Source organism: Sphaerodactylus townsendi, linkage group LG01, assembly GCF_021028975.2.
Source record: "Sphaerodactylus townsendi isolate TG3544 linkage group LG01, MPM_Stown_v2.3, whole genome shotgun sequence".
Classification (NCBI taxonomy): Eukaryota; Metazoa; Chordata; class Lepidosauria; order Squamata; family Sphaerodactylidae; genus Sphaerodactylus; species Sphaerodactylus townsendi.
In genome coordinates this window covers 20,055,429-20,077,960 of record NC_059425.1, presented here as the reverse complement: position 1 = coordinate 20,077,960, position 22,532 = coordinate 20,055,429, and the positions used below count along the sequence as shown (strand labels likewise).

The following is a 22,532-nucleotide window of genomic DNA, read 5'->3' as shown; positions in this document are numbered from 1 at the left end:
CACAGGTTCCCAAGAGTAGGTTACTAATTATTTGTGTGTGCCAAGAGGGGGTTACTAATTGGTGATTTTGCCACATGATTTTTGCCTTAGTTACGCCCCTCCTCTCAGCAGTAGCACGCAGAACTTGAAGCAGTCTAGCAGGAGGTGCACCGGCGTGCGTGGCAGCCTGCGCGCATTCGTTTCCCGCCCAAGGACCGGCGCAGCGGCTGCGTCCTGGCCACAGCCCCGCCCAGGAATGCCCCGCCCCTGTCGTGCCCCGCCCAGCCCCATTGGCGCTACGCCACAGCTTGAATCCCACCACCATGGGAACCTGTTACTAAAATTTTTGGATCCCACCATTGCATAGAGCAAATACTGGCAGTTCCAGAGGAGGGAGGAGTAGGTAGTACAAAGCAAGGACAATGCCACATGCACTGGTACTCCGGTCACTGGAATGCATATTTGAGGTTCACAGGTAAATAGTCCACATTGGGATGGTGCACACTGAAGGGCCGTCAGCAACTAGTTCATAGTGGGAGAGAGCATATGCTCCAGGTCTGTAAGTTCATAGTCCATGGTGGGGGAGTGGGTCCCTCCATAGCGGTGATTGGAGGTGCCTAGTCGGTCTAACCTTTGGGCACGGGTCGTCCTCCTCTGGAAGCCGCGGCGGGGTCACTGGCCACTTGAGGGTTCACGGCGGTGTTCCTGGAAGCGTTGGTGATGAGTATGGAGGTCCACAGTGCAGGCCGCTGCCTGGTCCTGGTTTCCTTCTCTCTGGGCTTCTCCGCTTCCATCTCTCTAGGCGTGTCTGCAAACGTGGGGACTGAGGTGGCCTGAGCCCTCTCCCATAGATTAGGGAGAGGACAGGTCCCGGGTTCGCCCCCTGCAGGTGTGGCAGGGGTAGTCAGGGAGGTTGGTGGCCTCCCTCCACTGGGGTATGAGGGTATGTCAGCCGGGTGACCTCCCTCCTCTTGGGTAGGGAGACAGGCTGGTGATGGCTCCCCTCCAATGGTTAGGGGGTGGATCCCTCTGCTGCTATGTCCGCTGGTAGCTCCCCTCTGCTCTGGTCTGGAGGTAGAGCTGGAGTTTTGTACTGGTAGTGGCCGGCGACATGTTCCACGTAGATGTCTCTTGACCATTGAATTGTGTCAAACACAATTAGCCTGCACATCAGCTTGGCATATTTCTTCCCGACACCACAGGCTGTCACAACAGATTTGATCTTGGGGTTCCATCCGCCAAGGGCTCTCACCGGTAGGACATGGTTTGAGGTGTCGTAGCCCATAGATCCTTGAGTGCCTCTGCCCCAGCCAAACTTACCCTCCAGGCAGCCACTGTGGTAGATGGCAAAGTCTTCATTGGTGGGGGTCCCTCCCTAGTCTCCTTCGGGCGACTGTTCAGTCTCCACAATAGCCTTCACAGGTGGGTCTGGGCAGGTCAGCAGGCGGAAGGTGTGAGTGGCCACGGAGATGTCACATAGGTCATCCATTCTTGGTATTCCAGCTCCACCATGGCGATGAGACACGCGAAGGATGTCGTTCGTGGCTCTCTGGTGGAGGCTGAGCCACTTCTTTAGCAGGCCTGTGAAGATCTGGTTAGCTCTGTTCAAGGGGCACCTTTGGCACGGCTGAGCACCTCAGGACGAAGGAGATCCAGGGCAGCAGGTAGGTGTTCAGGGCCTCGATCTTCTGCCAGGGGGCCAGCAGTGAGGAACCCAGGTCCTTTTCTTGCTTCTCAAGTTTGTCCTAGCAAATGGGACCAGACTTGAGGGGTTCTGCACCACTTTTGTGCCAAAAGTCACTGTAGGAAAGGAAAAAATTGACAAGAAACAAAAAAGAGGAGGAAACAGAGTTTAAAGCATAAAGCAAGTGGAAGAAAGAGAGAGTTTTCCAATCTGTTTTTGAACCAGCATTATTCTCCCCTGGGTGGGGAAGTGCACCGTTCCTGGAGGTACTGCAATACCAGGCCGATGCGTGGAGTGGATGGAGCAAGCCCCTATTCCATCTCCCAGTCCCAAAAATCCATTTAATATATAGTCCTCAAATAGAGGACGTATCAGATATTAAACTGATAAGAACAGATACTACACTTGATCTTAGCCAAAAGGCCGAGAAGCGATAAAACTCTGCCCGCCGAAAGGGCCTCCTGCACTCATAGGAGGCACTTTGGGGGCTCGGGGAGCAACGCCAGAGCCGGAGGGGCCCAACACCGCAGCCAGCCCAGCCGGGGACACAAGACGGCCTGTCCCCTTCCCCAAACACAGCTCTTGCTGCCTTGCAGGTCTTCAGTTCCCTGAAATGCAGTTTGATGCCGTAACTGGGAGATTCTCTCCCTGTTGTCACTTTTGTTGCTTTTGACTGCCAGGGCTCCGACAGGCATTGGTTGCTGATCTGCATATCTCTGCCTCCTTTCCCATCACGCCCTGCAGTTCTGGTAACCCTTTACAGTCAGGGCTGACGCCCAGAAGTTTCCCTTCCTGCATTCTCGTGCCTTGTCTTCCAGCTCCGAGATCCATTCTTCCAAGAAGCCGAACATTTCAGACTGAAGGAAATATTAGGTGAAGATGGCAGAAGGGAAAGAGACTCATGCATTAGCCTGTGCATACCTTTCATTCGTTAATGAGAACCGTTGTGTAGCCACAGGAATGGAAATAAAACGAACTCTACAGCTTATTTCACTACAGTTTGTTATATTGAATGAGATATTGCCCATTTCAGCCCCAGGTCCCTCCCATGCTTCGCAGAATCCATCAACCTCCTCCCCCATCGCAGGCAGACCAGGAACCTGGCAGGACTGAAGACAATTAGAGTTAACACATTTCAAACAAACAATTGCGCCTCATCCCTGTTACCTCTGGCCCAAAGCAAAGACAAATGGTTGTTTTGGAATGCAGAGGGGGGGGGGGGGGACTTGTAAATTTCCGGCAAGTCTCAGTAAAATCTTGATAAGGATTTAGTGAGAAAACAGAGAAAATGTTCTTGAAACCAGTTTAATAAACCTAGTTTGTTTTATAATGCCTTAAGCTAGGCTAATGTTGTAGAGTTATGAGTTTTCTGTGTTTTTGAGAATAATACAGTATTTACTGGTCTGCTCAGGGTGTACACACAGACCGCTTTCCTTTGTAGCAGAGCTTGCAACGTTTAAAGAATAGTAAGAACCCATGAAGGATGTCTTTGCAACCATCTTCATGTAGCCATTGCTGTGTAAGAAGTACTTGATAAGAGAATATGAATGACTACAGTATTTTTGCTTAAATGTTTCTCTCCACAGTAAATCCTTGGAGCCAGAGAATGAAGACCGATGATAAAGGTCTGTTACAAGTAGGGAATGTTGTTCTTAGAACAGGACAAATCTGGAACACTTTGTAACCTTAATCAAGTGCTGGATGGTCGCAATCAAGAGGTGTCAATGTAAACATCTGCATTTCAAAGGGGCCAGCGTATCTGTCAGTAATGTCATTCATCCCGCTGAAGACCGGAATATCGAAGGCTCCTCCCAAGGTCTATTCTTAGTGTTAGTGAGGTGCCAGTTTCTTTGTGATGTATGTGAGTTTTATTGTTTTATGAAGTATCTATGGAAATTCTTTTCCCATGCTTTTCCCTATTAAGGGGGCTGCTTTTTGATATTTTAATGCAGATCAACGAGTTAAAGTAATATTTGCAGCAAGATTGCCCATAATCAACCCCTCCAGGGTATCTGGATTCATCTCCCACTCGAAGTGATACCATAGTTGCCAGCAGTGGGGAGGGAGGCAACCGGGCCTGGGCTGAGCTGGAAATGGGACTAACTACCCCCAGATCTGAATGAAACAAAAGTCCAGCAGCCTAATGGCACTCATTTCAATATGTGCATTGAAAGTCACCACACTGAAATTAGCCTTTGGGTTGTTAGCTGGGCAATTAGACACCCTTGACTGAGAGACTCCAGTTGTAAGTAACACAAAATGGAACAGACAGAGGTTAACTATCTAAAAGTTCTGGGCTTTCCCTCTAATCTCCTCAAGAAGTCCCCTCTTTACAGCTTTCTATCCTGGCTTCCCTTGAACCCCTGACCCAGGAACTATTCCCTTGCTCTGGCCATCCATTGCTTTTCATTATACAAATCTTAGGCTTCAAAACTGATCTTGAGGAGCAAAGGAATCACAGATTTCCCAACAAGCCACAGTCTTTAAGGACTTTTGTTTTATTTTGCTACTATGGACTACAGTTACTTGTCACAAAAGCTGTGCAGGGAAGGGACTGCACTGATCTCTGTTAGCAGGGAGATTCAAAACCGGGAGCCCCAATCCAAACAGGACCAGCTTTGCGCTCACCCAATTCCCACAAAATGTGGGCTGTGAAGCTGGCAGAGCAAAACTGCCCTCGAGGGGCCCGGGAAAGGCCCTCTGGGAGCTCTGAGGACAAGACGGGCAAATTAATAATACTGAAGGAAGGGTCTAAAAACTGCTAGGTAAAGAGACACCTTCAGTCAAAAGTGATTTGATCTAATCCCAAACCAACCCAAGGAGGACTGCTCACACACCCAGAGTAAATGCAGATTCCCATTGGGTACAGTGGGGTACATGTGCAGTGAACTGCAGACTTCCAGTATCTTCATAATCCTCCTTCTCCATTTCAAAATCACTTAAGGGAACTCACAAGGGGTTGGATCCAGGCCAAACTGGCAGTTTCCACCGATTTCCCCTCCCTATGCAACACCTCCCTACTCAACTCCTCCTGCCCCCACCCCCAAATGATCAGAGGGCTGCAGGGTGAGAGGAAAATTCTATCCTACCTTAATAGACAGAAGCAGCATGTCCTAAAGAGAGAAACAAACCAACCTAAAACTGCACAATCCATAAAAACAAATAAAGTCAGAAATTTATAATGGTACCTCCACATTCAGGGGCAGCCTACCAGTCTGAGGGAGGACTGTTCTCCCCTTATGTCTTGCTGCTGGGAGGACTGGAGGAATCGCGCTTTGGTCCCCTGCCTGCTCCCCATTGGCCGAGAGCCTCTGACCAACCAGAACTGAAGTTGAGCTGTTCTTCCCCTATTCCATTAATCGCCGCCTGGTGGCGCCCGAGAGGCACATCAATGGCGACTGCCGGCGCGTGTTTCCGTTCTCTGGGTGGCCTCCACGTGGAGGGTGAGTGGCGAGAAGGGCGCGATCCGGGGGCTGGTGGGTGGTCGCTGGCGGGAGTGGAGCGGAGCGGAGGGGCCGTGGGGTCCTGCCGTGGGGTCCTGGACCTTGCAGCATGCAGGGTTCAGCCCATGGCCCGGGAAGGAAAGGGGGCATCGTGACCTCACAGAAGGACTCTCCTCTTCCCGCTACCTTCCGTGGATACTTCGGGTTGCCAACGCTGTAACCCCAGTCCCATGCGCCTCCGCCGCGTCTAAATCTCGTTGAGTTGATTTAGGGGTGCTGAACGTGCAGCGGACCGCAATATGGGAGAGGGGTCGTTCAAAGAGAAGCCATCTAGATGGCAGAGGGGCCTTTGCTGGGAGCCGAGCCAAGCTCATTAAGTATAAGGGAATAAGGATTGTTGGAAGGAGGAGGGTTTTGTGGCACTGCAAGATGGAAGTTATGGAGGGTCTTCGTAGCCAACAGAGTTCCAAAAGAAAGGAACCTCCATGTTCAGAGGCAGAGTATCTTTACAGTTAAGTGTATTGTCGAAGGCTTTCACGGCCGGACTCAACTGACTTGTCAGGGCACTGTCAGATCAGCAAAATCACTGTGATACACCTCTGAAGATGCCAGCCACAGATGCAGGTGAAACGTTGGGAACAAGATCCACCACGCCACGGCCGCACAGCCCGAAAAACCCACCAGAACCAGTTTGCAGTTAAGGGTTGCCAAGTCCGAGCTGAGGGGGTAGAGCATGAGGAGGGAGGGGTTTTGGGAAGAAAGGGAGCTCAGCAGGGAAGTGATAGCATAGAGTTCATCCTGTGAAGCTGCTGTTTTCTCCAGGGGAACCGATCTCCTGCCCTCTGAAGATCGGTTGTGACTTGAAGAGGGGAAAGCACTCTCTCCCTCTCTCTTATTGTTCTACTGATTCAGCCCATTGGTTCAGTATGGTCTACTCCGACTCATGAGGACTGTCCAGGGATTTTGGCAGAGAAAAGCCTTTCCATGCTTTGCAACCTGATATCCTTTGACAGGACCTCTAGGGATTGAACCAGGGAGGTCCCTCTCTTTGAGATGCAGCTTCTTTTGTGCTGGACAAGATAGCCTTTTTTGTGTGCCGTTACATCTTGTACACAACAAGATCTTTTAGCCTGGTCTTCCTTCCTCTGCTTCTGCTATGTGACATTTCAGAGTAGCTTTGTTGTGTCTGAGGGGGTTTTTAATGCTCAGATTATTTGACAGTCCCTATGAAAAGGGGCCTCCTTTTCTTGGCAGGCCCGGGTGGCTCAGTGCCCGGCTCTGTTATGTCCGGAGGTAAAGGAAAGTCCCCCCCAGTGTTCTGTCTTCGGTGCCAGCGGCGTTTCCATCTGCTGGTTCTATCCTCAAACGCTGGGACAAAATGGCTGCCTGGCCCAGCTGTTCTGTAAGTCTGTGGAAATGGGAATCACAACAAGGCCGTCCTTGCAAGTGGGGAAAGGGTGTGATGCACACAAAAGCACACAGTTGAGGTGATATCTAAGATAATGGTGCATCTCATTTGTTTCTCTTTCCTCACAGGTTTTTGATCAGGCCCAGCTCTGTCCCAGGATTCTGCAAATATTTAGACCTCTCCAGTCACAACAAATGTGGCATCCCCAGACAAGGTGGGAAAAGGCCTTTAAAGAAGATGTCGCCAGACTGACCAGTGGTGAACCAAGGGGCCCTGTTTTTAACAAGAGACAGCACCACTACCACCTCAGCCAAACCTTGGGTGCTTGCCAGCACAGTGCCTGGGCATTGGCTCAATGTACGTACAAGCACTTGCATAATGTCCTCTCATACCTTCCTGACAGGATTAAGTCTACACGGAAGATCTTGTGTGGAGAGAGTTCCCATCTCCAGCCCTGGACCCTCCACCCTAGAGAAGACAAAGGATGTATTAATGTGCTTACCTGCCCTATGTTGTACTAACTGATTATTCTTCCTATGAGTAACTTTCAAGGGCCACCTGACTTTACATTATAATTCTTTCACAGCTGAAATCTCTTCAGCTAACTTCCCTGGGCATATCAGGTTGATGTCTAAACCCATTAGACTGATGACCCACCACTGAAGTTAATGTCTGTCTCTTGTCCTTCCCAGGAAGGGCGGGAAATCCCTTTTTGTCTAGGGAGATTTAGGATCACTCTGCGTAAAACCCTTCAAGAAGCCCACTTTCCCAATAGACAGTGTTCGATATCTCTGGACAACTCTCTGTCTGTGATACTGTTCCACAGAGCTAAACATGGGTTGCTCAGTTCTGTTCCTTGGACCATTTCACTCCAGGATGAGGTGACTATCATTTCTATCGCCCCTCCCTTATCTTCTAGATCTATATCCTAGGACTGTGTATGTTCTGCAGTTTAATTGTGTACCCCCATTTTTATCCCTTAATAAAAATTGTCGCATTTTTATCCACTCTCCTGCATGTTTCTGTGTAAAAGCTGACTCTTATATAAATAGGTATTCAGATGTGTTTTTTCTTCTTCCTGTTGCAGACACCTGTGACATTTGGGCACAGCTCAAGGGGTGACCTTTTGGGTACAAGCTGAAGAGCAGGTGCCAAAGGGCTGTTGGGCCTTCGGTTTTTAGCCTGCATCTTCTCACCAATAGCATTTGAGGAGCCAGCTTCAGAATGCTGGACCAGCCCAAGGGGTAGTTCGCTATTTTATTGATTACATAAATATTATTGTTTATTTGCTTCTGTTAGGAGTCCAGTCTGACAAGAAGTTTCTGGGAGGTTGAAAGATTGCAGGCTGTTTCATGTAACTTGTAAGCTATTTTGTTCACTACAGATACACGGGCTGGCTTGACTTCAACAAAGATTGGGAGAGACTTAGAGGTACCCCCGAAAAAAATTAGAATTCCTAATTATATATTAGAGAAGCAAGCCTTTATTGGCATAGACAACAGTACAACAATAATAAAAAACGGATTAAAAAGCATATACAATACTGAAAATAAATGTTAGGTCGAAGGAAATCTACTGGCGTTTAGTAATTTCCAGGAGAAAGTCTGCCACTATCATACAGAGAGAAAGATCAGGGTTGTCCAACAAGTAGTGTAATCTAATTAAATCGGGGAGATGGGGTAAATGTAAAGGAGTAAGATTCACATACTTCGACAATACAAGATTCACATACTTGGATCTGATTTCCTTGAATCTGAGACAGTGTAGTAATTGGTGGGCCAGAGATTCAACTGAGCCATTGTTACATGGGCACAATCTTTTAGCCTTTTCTTGCTTATTAAATCTGCCATGTAACAAAGGCCCAATGCAGCCCTTTGTCTGGAGTTAGGCCAAAACTCCTTGGAATCAGCCGCTTGACTGAGGACTTTCAGATTCTGGCTGCGAATTCATTTTCTCTCGGACTGTAATTCCCTGGTCCACCGTCTGCTCTCTGACACCCACTCCAACCCCTGGTTTTCCATAATTGAAGAAAAAATGGCCTCTATTGGACTGTCAGTGGATTCACTTTGCCCTTTGTCCTATTCAGAAGCTTATAGGAAATTAAAAGGTCAACTATTGGATAGAGAGTCCTCTACCCTAATCACCGCAGCCAAGAAAACGTGCTCCCCCCTGTATTTTTCTCTCCCATTTGAACGGGGCCACTTGGCACACTACCTAATTATATATTTAATAGTAGCCACTATCTGCCAGGGGGACATGGGGGGGTCAATTGACCCCAGGCCCCACCCATTAGATCATGTGGGGGGGTGCAAAATCACCCCCACACCCCTCCTGCAGAGAGGCACCCCTGCCCGGGCTGGGAGCCTACCACAGGCCCACCAAGCACACACACACCCCGGCTTGGCCCTGCCAGACTGCCCGGGACCACCACCATCTTTCGGACCCCCCACTCTCTGTTCCCTGCCCCTAAAGTGGCACAGGCATCCTGAAATTAAAGGAGTAAGAAAGGGAAAGCTGAGGAAGCCAAGAAGGGATTAGAATTTAAGAGAAAACCGAAAGATGCAAGAGAAGAGGAAACAGAGTAATATTATCTACAGGAGAAGAAAGACAGCACATATCTCTTGACAAACAGCAATGTGAGAGCAATCCCCTGGGAACTGATATGTGTGCAGCATCATGTGCAAGCGTGAAGTGATTTCTGCAGAAAGAAGGCTGAGATAAGAAGTCACTAGCTTTCAGCGTAAGGGTGCAACCATTAGACCAAGATTATGGAAGGATCTATGCTCTGTTTCACATAAATATGTTAGTAGTTAGTTTCACATAAATATGTTAGGAGCAGCAGTGGCATAGAGGTTAAGAGCTCGTGTATCTAATCTGGAGGAACCGGGTTTGATTCCCAGCTCTGCTGCCTGAGCTGTGGAGGCTTATCTGGGGAATTCAGATTAGCCTGTGCACTCCCACACACGCCAGCTTGGTGACCTTGGGCTAGTCACAGCTTCTCGGAGCTCTCTCGGCCCCACCTACCTCACAGGGTGTTTGTTGTGAGGGGGGAAGGGCAAGGAGATTGTAAGCCCCTTTGAGTCTTCTATAGGAGAGAAAGGGGGGATATAAATCCAAACTCTTCTTCTTCTAGATTGTTAATTCCGCCACCACAGAACAAAGCATGCCGGATCTTCTTTGTTGTCGAATGCTCCATCTGGGTCCTAGTGCCTACCTACTTCTGCTCCCCCAATCCGTTTGAAGGTTTGAAAGTAAAAATACGTGTTGGCATAAATGTTCTTGTATCAAAGCACCATGTTCAATAATGTACAAAATAATGGTTTTGACAAAGACAGCGCATAGAAGTGAATGATAATTCTCGTGTCTGCTTGGGACTATATTCTAATGCGGAAGCATACAACTTTCTCAGCTGCTGTACCTCAACTGACCGAACTAACATCTTTATGTGAAACAGAGTTATAGGAAGGTGGTGCCAGTAGTTCTGCCTGAAGGACCCTCTGGTTCAGTTTCCAGCAAAAGCTCTCTTTCCCTCTTGTTGCAGGGATCACGACGTCTTCTTTCAACCACTTTGGAGACCAGAAATGCTATGGCCCCAATGCCTACGATACCAGCAATGGCTGTTCCAGCCAAGTCAACACCATCACTGACCTGCAGAGAAAAAAAGAGAAGATTTGGTTTTCATGGAGGGTGGGTATTCATTCCCACACTGATGAAAAAATGGGCATAACGAGCCTCATCTATAGTGGTTGTTAATAAGAATGGAGAGGAATAAGCAGGAAGCAAAAATTCCCTTCTTTCTCTACTCTTTGCTTTTAATGGCTAAGTGGCTTGCCTATAAAACTGGGTGTTATTCACACACTTGGCGGCCTCCTTTGCATTGAGCCTGCATTCCCTTTGGGCAGGATTCTCCCTTATGCACACATCTCCCCCTTTTCAGAACTCATCAGTCTCTCAGATCAAACTCTTCTCACGGTTTCCTTAACACACAGTGGCAGCTGTTTCTCCCACAGTTACCATTAACGAAGATGACTGAAATTTTCCACTGGAATGTAAGAACCATGAAGTTTGGAATATAGGACTCCCATTTATATTCTCCAGGTTCATCGCCATATAGAATCATAGAGTTGGAAGAGACCACAAGGGCCATCAAGTCCAACCCCCGGCCTTGCAGGAACAATCAAAGCACCTTTGACAGATGGCCATCCAGCCTCTGTTTAAAAACCTCCAAAAAAGGAGACTCCACCACAGCCTCTCTCTCTCTCAGCACAGCACTGACTGACTCCCAGATTATGTCCATTCCACGGAAAGATTATGCTAAGGTCAGTTGAAATGCAGTGGTTGAGAAAATTGTATACTTCCGTATTAGAATATTGTTCCATTAGAATATAGCCACTCTCTCCAGACCATAAAAGTGCAAAAGGCATCCTCTGTAACTTATCATTCATGCGTGGCAGAGGAATATACAACCCGGCTATCATCTTTTTGTGGAACAGTATAGCACAGACTACTGTCACTCTCCCAAGTTCTAATTTTTTTAATGCAGGAAACTGATCAAAATGCCCTTTTTCTTTTGTATATTACAGACACGTTGTGCCAGGTACATTTGTATGATCTTCATGCTGACACCCTGCTGCCCAAATACACATCACTGTTGACATGAGGTTTCATCACTGGGATGGTATCCCAGGATTCTTTGCAGTTTTGAGTATTTTCTTCACTTCTTTAAAATAAGAAGCTTGACCTTTTTGGTAATGGTGCAGTAGTGTCAATAATAAGGTCTACCTAGGTCTACCTACCTAGGAGCAGCAGTGGCGTAGGAGGTTAAGAGCTCGTGTATCTAATCTGGAGGAACCGGGTTTGATTCCCTGCTCTGCCACCTGAGCTGTGGAGGCTTATATGGGGAATTCAGATTAGCCTGTGCACTCCCACACACGCCAGCTGGGTGACCTTGGGCGAGTCACAGCTTTTTGGAGCTCTCTCAGCCCCACCCACCTCACAGGGTGTTTGTTGTGAGGGGGGAAGGGCAAGGAGATTGTCAGCCCCTTTGAGTCTCCTGCAGGAGAGAAAGGGGGGATATAGATCCTCTTTGATCTGAGATTGCAAATGCCTTAACAGACCAGGTGATCGGGAGCAACAGCCGCAGAAGGCCATTGCGTTCACATCCTACATGTGAGCTCCCAAAGGCACCTGGTGGGCCACTGCGAGTAGCAGAGAGCTGGACTAGATGGACTTTGGTCTGATCCAGCTGGCTTGTTCTTATGTTCTTATAAATCCAAACTCTTCTTCTTTTTGGTTTTTTTTAAAGTATTTACAGGGTGCCAGTTTTGAATTCTTTTTAAATCTGAGCTCGTATGAGCAAGCGGTCAATTAGTTGATCATGCACAAATTTGTTTCAGTGCATATGTTACCCCCCAAAAATGACTCTACCAATCCACTACCATCATTCTGTGTAGAAACCAAAACAAAAATATTGGGACATGGTATCTCCCTGTGGTTTCCACACGGAGTGTTCTGCCTATGTGAAAAAGCTTCTCCACAGCACCTTTGCAGTGCAGGAAAACACCTGGAGGGGGAAGGCAGGAGTCCATCCTCCCTCCTCAGCAGTGTTCCAACCTGAAAGGGCTCCTTTTTCTTTTCTTAAACCGGCATTCCCCTCAGCTGCTGTACGGCTGCAGAGAAGCACAGTTGGGTCAGGAGAACCCAGCTCCAGTCACACAGGTAAAAGACAGTGCTGGTCCAAGCCAAGAGCAGGAGGGCAGGGCAGACAGTCTTCCCAGCTCACCTGTTTCCATGAGGCAGCTCAGACATCAGGGCCGTCAGGCACTCCATGCCAAAAGATGCAGCACCCATTTGGAGGCCCAGAGATGCCGAAGGGATGGATGTGAGTCAGCTCTGGATTCAGGCTGAGCAGGAATGCAGGATTATAAGAGGCAGCTGCAAACAGTAAGAGTTGCAGAAGGAACTTTGGGAAACAGCCTGATAGTTTCTGCAGCGCCTGCTCTTGGACTGAACGTTTTGGATTTGTGGACCCAGACTGGGATGACTGACCAGCCCCTTGCTTTGGTTGGACAACTTGCACTGGACTGCTTTTCCTCAGGACTTGAAGTAAGCCCCTCCCCTCCCCCCGCTTCTGCTAGCCAGCTGTAACCTGAAACTCCTGTGCACTCAGCAGGCCACGACAATTTTGTCTGGTCAAGTCCTTACTGTTTGGGACCAGGAGTCTGTATCCCAGTTCCATAACATAACACTGTGTAGACTGTCAATACACACAGAGGAAGAGAGTCTACATACCTGGTCACAGTCCGGAATGCCATAACGCAGCTTAGTGACGAAATGCTCGCAGTTCTGACTGAACACATTGTAGGTCATCTCTTTCCTCACCTCTGCTACTGCCCTGAAGATGATTTCATGCACAGGACGTCGTGTGTATCTTCGATCACACTTCTTGTTGATTCGGTAGTTACCCTGCCCCACCACTTTCCAAAGAGGCTCTTCCTTCACCACGGCATAATCCACTGCAATAGAATTAAGACTAGAGAGGCCAGCTCCTGGGACTTCGCCTTGGGGGCAGAAGAAATTCACATCCAAATCAACTGTTCAGTCTTAATAAACTGCATTTCTTCAATAAACCTGTCCATACATTTTAGTCCTTCCAGGAGTTACAGAAAAAGGGTTAGGGGCTTTTCCCAGCAGGAGATTTGGAATGGCACAGTGCATAATCCTGAACATTTTGGAATGAAAATATTTTGATTCAATTAATAGTTTGTTCCAGTTTGAAGTGACACTGTTTGCTGAGCCAGATTTTTATGGTCTGTTCAGACTGTAGTGTTATGGGTCTGATTGTTCCGAACTGAAATAGTTTGCAGTCTTAAAAAATCAACAATGCAAGAAGAAAGATTTTAGCTAGGTTTTTTTACGAGGGAGAATCGGGAAAGTCCTGCCCTACAAAGATCATGGATCACTGCATACTCAATAATATCTCCAGTTAACTTTGATATGATTAATACATAAATCAAAAGCCAACTGAAAGAATACATCTCAAGCTGTACATCAACATATAATACTTTGAATTCACATGATTCAAGATGTCCAGCATCCAAGTAATCTGAAATCTTGTTTCCAAAAATTGAGAACGTCCAAGAACTGATATTATAGTTAGGTTTATAATCAACATCTCCTGACTGAAATGTATGTTGCCAATTCTATTTTTAGGTCTAACATCATTCTCTGAAATAGTATCAGTGCTAAAAATACAGATCTTAAAAGATTAGAAATATTTCAAATTGTTTTGGTCACAACTGCTTCTCATTACATGTAGATTAATTTCATTTGTTTTCATTTCTTTCAACTTGCACTGTTTAAATATTGGTTTGTAAGAGCATACGGTTGTTGTTTTGACTGTGTGCTGTGTTGGAGATCAGGGAAGAAGTTGGTGTGTGTATGTAATAATTAGAAACACTCTCCGTGATTATACTGTATTTGTTGGGTTAAGAAAAGTATATACTGCCACTGGTGCTAGCCTGGAACACGACTGTTGGCATGAAATTCACTGGGTGGGTGGCAGCTGTCTGGAGACGTCCTTAGTGCAATTGCCAGCTCTGGGGGCGTTTCTCCAAGGGAAATATCCCGAATTGTAAGATACCGATTGTAACCCAGTATAATTGTGCCCTGCAGAAACGGCCTGGGTTGTGTCATGGCCCCAGACTTGCTCAAAGACAAAAACCAGTACTTTAAAAGCAGAATTCTTGTTTTATTGATGATAAGCACAGGAATAGCTGATAGCTCTATTGCAGGGGTCTTCAAACTATGGCCCTCCAGATGTTCATGAACTACAGTTCCCATCAGCCCTGCCACTTAGCCATGCTGACAGGGACTGATGGGAATTGTAGTCCATGAACATCTGGAGGGCCATAGTTTGAAGACCCCTGCTCTATTGCCTGAACTGGTCAGATCCTTAGAAGCAACAGATTATATGTTCCCAGCAGAAATACGTCAGACCCACACTCCCCCAACACACTACTGAGCCAACTAGACACACACACATCAGTTCCCCCTGGGGAGGAGACGAAGGAGGGGGGGGAATGGGACGACGGTAGAGGCAGTTTCACCCAGATATACACACTCCAAAAGCACATAACATTATTGACTTGATAACTCCTTCCCTCCCTCTCCCCATGACAGACACTTTTGCTGCTTCAGGCTGGCCCCGCCCCCAGATCACATCAGAGAGCCCCCCCCCCCCAACACAGACAGCAATGTAAGCAGCCTTAGCACAACAAGCCAGGGGGCATGTTTGCCAGCCCTGATTCCAACCAAACCTGCCACAGCATCACACTGCAACTACCCAGACACACTAACAGAAGTAAATGTAAGGTAACATACCCACTGCTGTCACCCCTCAAAGTTGTTGCTGCAGCCGCATTCCAAGGTACCAGAGGCGTAGCTAGGAAGAATGGAGCCTGGGGCAGAATTTGAGTTTTGTGAGGGGCCCCCCTAGGCAACCCCCCCCCCCACCATGACCAAACGATATTTTTTTTTTGCACCAGGTCATTTCAAAGGGGATTGGGGGGCGGGGGGGCAAGGAGAGCTGGGTCTGCCCATGGATCCTATGATCCATGGGCAGAGCAGGCTGGCTGGGGGTGGGTGGGTGGGTGGGGGAGGAGGGAGAGACAGCTTCTGCCGGGCCAGGTCACACCCCCTCCCCCACGTCCCACTTACCTTTGTGGCTGGGGTGGTCTCAGGCAGCCTAGCTGAGCTGGGCCTCCTTCCCTCCTTGGCCTGGCCCCTCCCCAACAGACTGCTCTTTCAGCCAGCTCTGTTGGGGCAGGGCCGGGCCAAGGGGGTGGGTGGTGGGCGGCGATTTTGCGCCCTCCCAAGTGACTTAACTGGGATGTGCCCGGGTCAAATGTTCCTGGATGTCCCCATTATAGCTTCGCCAGTGCAAGGTACTACTGACCCTTGGAAGGGAGGCCTCAGAAGGTGAGAGGGAGGGGGTTTACCCACGTGGACCGCACCCTGATCCTCCTCTCCCGGCAGGATCATACACCGTTACAGCCTCACAGGTTGCACCTTAGGTGATGTTGCTGCCTTTCATCACTGGCCCCCCCTTTCCCCAGGAGCGCTGATGGAGTGTCAGCTTGGGGCATTTAGAAATGAAGGCAAGAATAGAAAGTAACACAGTTAATGACAGCAACTATTGCCCACTTGACAATTGAATCTACTTCCGCTTTAGGGGAGGGAGAGCTGGAGATGTAACTCCCTTGCCAAACGCTGGGGAAGGATTTTCGGCCACGCTGCCCTGGTCCACTGAGGAGGACAGCCACACTGCCCTGGTCCACAGAGGTGTTCTTCTTCAACAAAGTTCTCGGAAAAGCAAACATCGGAATAACGTTTTCAGCACAGCTTTCAAATTCACAACATGGTGCACCGCACTGCAAATCATTTGCTTCTCTGGCATACCTGGTCATTTACGGCCCTTTTCTTCAGTGTTCTTCTGCCACTTTCCGGCATCTTCTTTTACCCCTGGGCATAACTCGAAATGGACACTGCCAGGTGGGCCTCACGAACACCTGTGGCCTGATGGCTTCGCAGGTGCTTGTGGCACTTCTCTGGGTTCTTTTTCTCTGGGTTCTTTCATGTTTTACGGTTCCAAATTATGCCCTAACCTACTGGGGGAATTTATCTCCCAGGAGATGAGGAATGACAACAGTTTGGGTGCAGCTGCAGCCTGCATGTTGGGTTTGGGACACGGATAGGGCAAGCCTCATTGAGGCCCCTTCCTCACATGCAGAATAATTTTTTGTTTGTTTGTTTGGATTTATATCCCCCCTTTCTCTCCTGCAGGAGACTCAAAGGGGCTGACAATCTCCTTGCCCTTCCCCCCTCACAACAAACACCCTGCGAGGTGGGTGGGGCTGAGAGAGATCCGAGAAGCTGTGACTAGCCCAAGGTCACCCAGCTGGCATGTGTGGGAGTGTACAGGCTAATCTGAATTCCCCAGATAAGCCTCCGCAGCTCAGGCGGCAGAGCTGGGAATCAAACCCGGTTCCTCCAGATTGGATACATGAGCTCTTAACCTCCTACGCCGCTGCTGCTCTTTGAATGCACTTTGAATCCACTTCCACAATTCTTTGCAAGTGGATTTTGCTATTCTGTACAGCTGCAAAGTGGATGCAAAGTGCATTATTCTGCATGTGCGGAAGGAGCCTTGAATATTGTCCCACATCTCCTTGCACTGCACAGCTGCTAGGGTTTGGCGGGGGCTTGCACATAGGGGTGGTGTACATCAGGGACTGGGGGGAGGAGCACCAATCATGCTGGGTCATTGCCCTGACAGCTAATTTAAGATGGGCAGAGCGTTCGCCCTAACCACTCACAGCAGACTCCAAGAAGACGCAGGCACAAGCACGTGCTCACCTCATTCAGCCTCAAAGTCCAGCTGTGGGTTGTTGAACAGCCGCATGTTGACCCGGAGGAAGATCAACTGCTGGACGTTCGAGGGCGCCAGTCTGGAGCGGAATGGGTCAAACCCGTTGCCCATTGAAGAAAAAACACGCTCGCTCTGGACGCTCGTCGGAGGGCACGAGAGGAGCTCCAGGGCCACCGCAGAGAGTTCCGGCCAGACCAACTCCTTCGTGGCCCAGTAGTTCAGCGGATCGGTGTCCTGCGACTTGTAGGGCTCGTCAAGGTAGTCCCTCACCATCGCAGCACACGTCTCCTGTCTCGCGCGCCTCGTCGCCCCAGAGGGACCGACTGCCCGCCCGATGAGCTCCATCTCCAAGGTCATCATGGCGGTTGCCCTGGGGGAAGCGAGACCTGGGAGGGGAGGTGGGGGAGAAGCTGCAGCAGCAGCGCTACTGCTACCCCCCTCACCTAGTGACGCTAGCCTCTGGGCACGCATTTGCTCAACGCGCTGGATGAGAGCGTCTCTCCAGACCGCGAGCTGCCCGGTCCGCTCGGCGATGCTGCCCTTGATGCGCGGGTCACACAGGCTCGCCAACATGTGGACCTTTTTCTGGGCAAGAGGCCTCAGGCGGGTCGCCACCGCTTCTTGCAGCCTATGCACCAGAGCGCGCACTGCTGGAAGGAAGTCTGCACGTCCTTCGGCCGGCTCAAGAAATGTGGCCAGGTCCTCACGGACCGTCTGGACCATGGGAACGACCAGAGCCAGCGTCGCCGTGTCAGACGAAAGCAACACCGTGGAGTCCTTAAAGGGCTTAAGGACCTGCAGTGCCTGAGAGACAGTCAACCACTCTTCCTGGTTGAGCTGGCTCTCTCTCGGCACCGCCTCGGTCTCTTGGAACAAGGCGATGAGGGCTTCCTTCTGCTCCACCAAACGCTCCAGCATGGCGTAGGTGGAGTTCCAGCGAGTGGCTGCGTCGGTGATCAGGCTGTGCTCCGGCACACCTGTCAACACCTGCTTCTCACGCAGCAAGCGAAGGTTCTTCACGCTGCAGGAGAAGTGACCCGCTATGCGCCGGCATTTCTGGAGGAGATGCCAGAACGAGCGAGCCTCAGCGTCCATCCTGGGATTCTCTGCAGAACCCAGGCCAAGGGCATCCTCCAACACCAGGTGCAGGAGGTGGGCCGCGCAGAAAACGCGCTTCAGGCCCAATGCCCTTGCCGCTGCCCTCACGTTTGCTGCGCCGTCAGTCACCATGAAGCCCATGGTGAGGTCCCTGCCTACCCACTCCTGCAGCTGTGGTTGGACGGCCGCAGCGATGTTGTCCGACGTGTGCGCCTCGCTGAAAACCTCAGCATGGAGCAAAGCACGGCAAAAGCCGGCCCGTCGGCCCTGTCCCTGCCTGTCACTGGAACCCTCCCCCCAACCCAGAACTTCATCGGGTTGCCACCATTGCGCCGTGAGCGCAAGTAAGGCGCTCTCCGCATGCCTACGGGGCCACAGGTACATGGTGAAATGCACAGTTCTCCCGTGAGCACGGGACAACTGTGCCTTCACATAGTCCCTTGCAGACCTGTACACTGCAGGCATCACGGTCCTCTTCAGCTGGAACTGGGAGGGGGGCGTGTACCATGCAGCAAGCGAGTGGAGAACCCTGCGGAACCCGATGTGCTCTACCACTCTGTAGGGCTGAGCATCTATGGCGATCATCTTGCCAATGGCGTGATCAGTCCTACGTGCTATCTCCTGCCTCCCGCTCCTTGACACACTAGTGTCCCCCTCGCCAAGCATCTCGGTGAGACTTGCTCGGTGTGCCTGACCTACCGGTGCGACAGGGGGAGCACGAGGGGAGGTCGATGGACCACTCCCCTCAGGCGTGGCTGATGGCCTCCTGGCTACCTCACCAGCCGCTCTCCCCCCCCGAAGAAGTACAGCCTGGTGGTACTTCTTCAGATGCCTCTGGAGCCCGGACGTCGTGAGATGATGCCTGTCTCTCCCACGACTGAGCCGTGCCCTACACAGCTGGCACTGTGCATACCGGGGATCATCCGCCAGCTGGAAGTACTTCCAGACTGCAGATGTGAAGGTGGAGCTGTGCTGGCCAGCAGCTGCAGGTACACCAGGAGCCGCCTCCTGTGAGGAGCTCTGGGAAGACACGCCAACGCGTCTCGGGGGCTGAGGAAGAGGTGCCGGAGGGGGAGGGGGTCGAGATGGCAGCCCCGGAGAGTGCACCTCCATCTCTTCCTCCTCTTCCAACTCCGCCTTCTCCTCCTGAGTCCCCTCGGAGGGCCTGCTGGGCTCTGGAGAGACCAGGCGGAAAGATGGCCTGGGCCCCGCCTCCCAACCTAGTCTCTCCAGGAACCTCTTAGTCCCAGAGGTGAACAGCTCAGAGGAGGGGTCGTCCCCCTCTTCCAAGGGCACCATTAGGATCAGCTCAGGCATCCCCTCCTCCTGCTGCTGCTGCTGGGAAAGGGAGGGAACATCAGCAGCCTGAGGAGGGGCAGCCTGCGCAACAGGCCCCTGCACAGTGCCGGCAACACCTGCCATGTCCTGTGCGGGTGGGTCTGCTCCAGCAGCCGCCTCTGCAAGGGTAGAAGAACGCCGCTGCCGAGCAGATCTCCTCACAGGCTGGGGGAAGGCCGAAGCCCTCCCCCTCCCCTCCACCCCTCTAGTTTTCTGCTTCGCTTTCCCCCCAGGGCCCCTCTGTGGTCCCTTCCTGCCACTCATTGTTTCCCTTGGCCAAAATCTGTCTACCTGAGATGGGGGGGTTTAAGCGCCCTGGCTACCTCACCTGAACTGCCACCTGGCAAATTCTAATGGCTTTTTAGGAACCCTCCCACCAGTGTTGTGATTTTTTTTTCAAATACAAAGGTTCTCCTAAACCTGACCTGATTCAATGAACAAAGGGTTATTTAAAATACTAACTGGTGACCTGTTGTTAACGCCTGTTTGAGGTTAGCCTCCAACTGTCCTGACCTGGAGATGGAAGGCGAAACTTTTTAGAAGAGGGGAAACTACAGTTTACTCTAAGTCCTACTGTAGAGGTACTAAAAGCTCCCCCAAATTCCAATGGAACCTGGAAGGAGTTGCTCTAAAAAAATCTGAGGCCTAAGAAACTAGTGTCTAAGTCAGTCCACCTTCACCTGTGGCAAAGGTGGGACTGAATCCAAAAAGGCTATTTGTGGACTATTTAAACTATTTGCCAACACAAAACCTTCACTGTTATTGAACCTGCTGATATCCTATTAAGTGGGATACTGAACCCTACAGCGCTGATTTAATGAACTCTAACAAACCCTATCAAACCCTTTCACAACTAGACTCTAGTTAAATCTTACAATTTCCAAAACTGTGCCTCACCTAAAATAGTGAGAAGTAAGAAAGAACCCCAAAATAACCAAAGCAAGCTGATTCACTTGAGCCTGGAAGAAACGCAACCCCCTCCCCACAAAACCTCCTCTAAACTGAAGTGGGGAGACCCACAGACCTGCCCAGCCCACAGCAAGAACTACCAGGAAAACAAACAGAAACCACTTCTAAAAAGAGATAGTTTGGAATGAAAAGCTAACAGAAACTGAAAAGCAGAAGCAAAGCAACTTAACAAAAGCAAAGGGAGAACAGAAGGGGGGAAGGGGGGGATCAAACTGGGAGACACTTTTACAGAAATTTAACAAAAGCGAACTAACAGTAACAAAAGGGAAAATCAAAAAAATCACAGTCTTTCCCCAAGCAAGGCAGGCCTGTGTGGGCAAGGCCGACCCTCACCCCCACCCCCAGAAATCCAGACACGTGAACTGTAACAAATAAAATACTGTAAGCAGCAACGTCACAACAACAGTAAAATAACGGAACAAACCACAAATTAAAGTCTAAGAACCCTGGGCCTTTGGGCCTATGCCCTCAGCCCCCTTCCACCACCCACCACCCCAGCACCAAGCACCAAACAGCAACAGGAAAGCAATAATCTGTTAACTTAAAATCAAATGTTTTTCACGGCGTCTTCTCCGCTCCAGGCAGGTCTCCTCTGCAGGGCTGGTGTGTCCCAGGAAGGCAGGCTCTGACCAGTCAGTCACCAGTTAGAAAGAGGACAAATTCAAGGCTCTTGAACTAGCAGCTCGATCTCTCTGGAGTTTCTGGCACAGAGTGGGAGGGGCGGAGCCAGCCCTGCAATTTATACTTCTGAGCCAGGACTCAAGAGTTTTAAAAAAACCCGGAAATAAACGCCTTCCCTGATTGGCCAAGGAGCACTGTTGAGCAGTTACGCTCACGTTTCATGGGCCAGTTTAAACTTTTCCCCTCCTCCTGTCCCTCTGCAGGTCAAAGAGTTGACTGGATCTCTGCAGAAGACTTGACTGGATCTCTGCAGAAACCAGTCATTGGCTGAATCGCACCCTGGTTACCTCAATTTGTTGCCCGAGTAACATATTTACAAGACAACAGAGGGACAGAGAGGCTGCCGGCTCAACAATAGAACAACCAGCAGAGTTTGGATTTCTGCCTCCCCCACCCGTTCTCTCCTGAAAGGAGACTCCGGTTTACAAAACTCCTTTCCTGTCCCCACAACAGACACCTTTACTGCACGTTCAGGCTGCCCCTCCCCCCCAGATCACACCAGAGAGCCCCCAACACAGACAGCAAGGTAAATATGGGGGGAGGACAATTCTCGGGTGGGGGGTCTTTAGTTTTAACTTAGGGAAACTTTGTTTAAAGAGAATCCAAGGGGCTTGCTTTGGGCTCGCTTTAAAGATCTTTAAACTTTAAATTGGTTGTGGTGGGTTTTCCGGGCTGTGTGGCCGTGGTCTGGTGGATCTTGTCCTTACATTTCACCTGCATCTGTGGCTGGCATCTTCAGAGGTGTATCACAGAGAAAAGTGTGTAACACACTGTGTGCAGTGAGAAGGGAATGTTTTAGTGGGGTATATATTGGGGTATATTTTGTCCATGTCCCTTCCCCGAGGAATGCAGTTTAAATATTTCCTTGAGGGCTACAATCCAGACTAGATGTTTCTCTCAAGAATTTTCACCCACAGAGCATGATTTTTCCACCTCTTCTGCAGCAGCCTAAAATGCCCCCGCTCCAATTCATTCATTCATTCATTCATATTAAAGCATTGATACCCCCTATTTCCTCTTGGTTCAGTTTTGTTTCTAGAAGCCACCTCTCCCCCCCACACACACACACAGATTTCCCTTTCCTATTGGAGACACTCCCCCTCGCCCCATACCGTTCCCTCTATTTCTGAGAGACCAGTAGAATGTAGTAGGAGAGAGAGAGGCAGAAAAGTTCATTCCGCCTTTTGAACATTTAGTCTGAATCCAACTCCAGAAGACCGTTGTTAAAAATGTGCATCAGCAGAATCAACCTGAATAAATTGCAGAACACGCAAATAGCAACAGCCAGTCCTGAACAAGCAGAGCAGGGGAAAAGCTACCTACAAACATACAATGCATGCAAATCATTAAAGCCAGGAGCCAGACAGTTATAATGGAACCTCCTGCTTCAGAGGCAGTGTACCAGTTTGCAGGGCTGTTTTCTTCATGTCCAGCCCATGGGTGTCCTGGAGCAGCAGGGGAGTTATTACAAAGACAGAGTGGAACCAGACATGGTGGGACTGT

The 22,532-nt window shown here is 49.8% G+C and overlaps 1 protein-coding gene, 1 long non-coding RNA gene and 2 other non-coding genes across 4 annotated transcripts; 2 read left to right on the top strand and 2 right to left on the bottom strand.

Moving 5' to 3' along the window:
• Nucleotides 1-1,907: 1,907 nt before the first annotated feature.
• On the bottom strand, nt 1,908-2,098 carry LOC125425459. The gene has a single exon (XR_007243367.1). It is a non-coding gene; the product is annotated as a U2 spliceosomal RNA (small nuclear RNA).
• Nucleotides 2,099-4,992: 2,894 nt separating this feature from the next.
• Nucleotides 4,993-7,517, top strand: LOC125441902. Its single transcript, XR_007245923.1, has 2 exons — nt 4,993-5,106; nt 6,643-7,517. It is a non-coding gene; the product is annotated as an uncharacterized LOC125441902 (long non-coding RNA).
• LOC125425653 lies at nt 6,344-6,485 on the top strand. The gene has a single exon (XR_007243416.1). It is a non-coding gene; the product is annotated as a small nucleolar RNA SNORA57 (small nucleolar RNA).
• Nucleotides 7,518-9,616: 2,099 nt separating the features above from the next.
• LOC125436893 (phospholipase A and acyltransferase 3-like) lies at nt 9,617-13,111 on the bottom strand (the record flags this gene model as incomplete). Its single annotated transcript, XM_048504255.1, has 2 exons — nt 9,617-10,162; nt 12,806-13,111. Coding segments are annotated over 2 exons (498 nt in total), but the record flags the coding sequence as incomplete, so codon positions are not given.
• Nucleotides 13,112-22,532: the final 9,421 nt, after the last annotated feature.